This window comes from Abramis brama, assembly GCF_963993115.1.
Source record: "Abramis brama genome assembly, contig: SCAFFOLD_203, whole genome shotgun sequence".
NCBI lineage: Eukaryota > Metazoa > Chordata > Actinopteri > Cypriniformes > Leuciscidae > Abramis > Abramis brama.
The window spans coordinates 1-1,710 of NW_028155901.1; the positions used below are offsets into that span (position 1 = coordinate 1).

The 1,710-nt window shown below is 30.9% G+C and overlaps 1 protein-coding gene across 1 annotated transcript; it reads right to left on the reverse strand.

Annotated features, from left to right (window-relative positions):
- Positions 1-6: 6 nt before the first annotated feature.
- LOC311077301 (protein MAK16 homolog) lies at positions 7-1,054 on the reverse strand. Its single transcript, XM_084139121.1, has 4 exons — positions 814-1,054; positions 482-531; positions 262-371; positions 7-152 (listed from the first exon to the last, which is right to left on the reverse strand). Exons 1-4 carry the CDS (start codon positions 826-828, stop codon positions 82-84), a joined length of 246 nt encoding a protein of 81 aa, XP_083995247.1. The 5' UTR covers positions 829-1,054; the 3' UTR covers positions 7-81.
- Between the last annotated feature and the right edge of the window lie 656 nt (positions 1,055-1,710).

The window sequence follows — 1,710 nt, forward strand, 5'->3', positions numbered from 1 at the left end:
GTATAGTAGCACAAGCATATTAAACATTTCAATGTGAACGTCTGATATCAAATGATTTATATTTCTTGCTTGTTTTGATCCTCATACCTTCTCCCACATGCGAGCAGGGAATGCTGCTCTCTCAATAACTTTCATGTAAAGATAACACTGGCCTAATGACACAGAACAGTTGCAATGATCAAGAAATAAATATTCAGAAACATTTAGCTGACGTTTAAAGTCCATAGGGTTACAAAAACGTTTTTAAAATGATTATCATACCTTTATCCTCTCTTACAGTAGCATACTGACTGTTGGCAAGAGGACATGATGAACGATTGCAAAGGCCTGTGATGTTGTATTCGTTTCGACAGAACAGTTGAGTTTTCGTTCTTCAATGACAATAAATCAAAAAGTTAGAATATTCTTCCACAATTTGGGGAATGCACATAAAAAGAAGAAAAACTTTGTTAAATTATTAGGCACAATCACTTATACTTACTTTACTTTGTAGGAACAAAAACTCTTACTGCCGATAAGGTCCCAAATAACCTTTAAAAGACAGATGATTCAATATCAAGGCTTATGTTTAACAACGTAAATTAAACTAATTTATAGGTCATTGGGTTTTATAGATTATTCCTTTATCAATTACAACGGCCGATGTTTACTGCTAAAAACAGAAACAGCACAACCTACGAATTATTTTTATAAGATTATTACTGCTTCAGTAAAATGTTATTATTAAATTCATCCGTGTTGATTGTCAATAAAATAAGATATATTTTATATATAAATTGTACGTAATATGTTTTCTTGTAGCGCTTTACTTACATCGTCGTGTTGCATTCTGACAGCTTGTTTGGACTGTCGTCGCTTTGAAAGTTGTGTACTCTACGTAAGATTAGGCACCTTTACGTAAATACCAGCGCTAATTTGATACAATGAAATTAACGATAAAATGTTTAAAAAAGCCAAATCAACTGATCAAACAAATACCACATGGAAGTTACAGGCGGCAGCCATGTTAACAGTGTAACAAGAATAGTCTTCTTCTTGTATAAAGGCGATCCACTCTTTAAGAGAAATGTCGCCATCTACTGTACTGGAGAGCAAACAGTATTTCTTGCATGGGCACCTGAAGTTTTAAATCCCGTGGATCAATTAGAGCGCATGCTAGCCAAATGAATACATAAATAAAAAATAAAATACATTAAATAAAAGCCACAATACACATATTTACTATACAACAAAAATACATGATGATATGCAGTTTCATTTACATCACACTCATCACATAACCCATTTCCATGCAAACCCATAATGTTACATAAGTGCCAGTCTTGATTTTTAACCATGTGTGACCCAGACTTAGACAGTAATAGTAAAATTTTCTATTTCCTCCCTGGCAATTTATCCTTCCTACTGTCTGTGCATCTTCCTTTGTTATACTATTGTCCTGTGCATCTTCCTTTGTTATACTATTGTCCCGAATCCCATCTTATTTGCCATTAATTCATATTAATTTATTTATTTGCCATATATATATATATATATATATATATATATATATATATTTATTATTATTATTATTATTATTAATCTTTATTAAGGACACAGAATCCCGGTCCATAGTGTTAAAATAAAATAATAATAATAAAAAAATAATAATAATAATAATAATGAAAGCAAAACAAAAAAGATAACATAATACATTATTTACACATATAA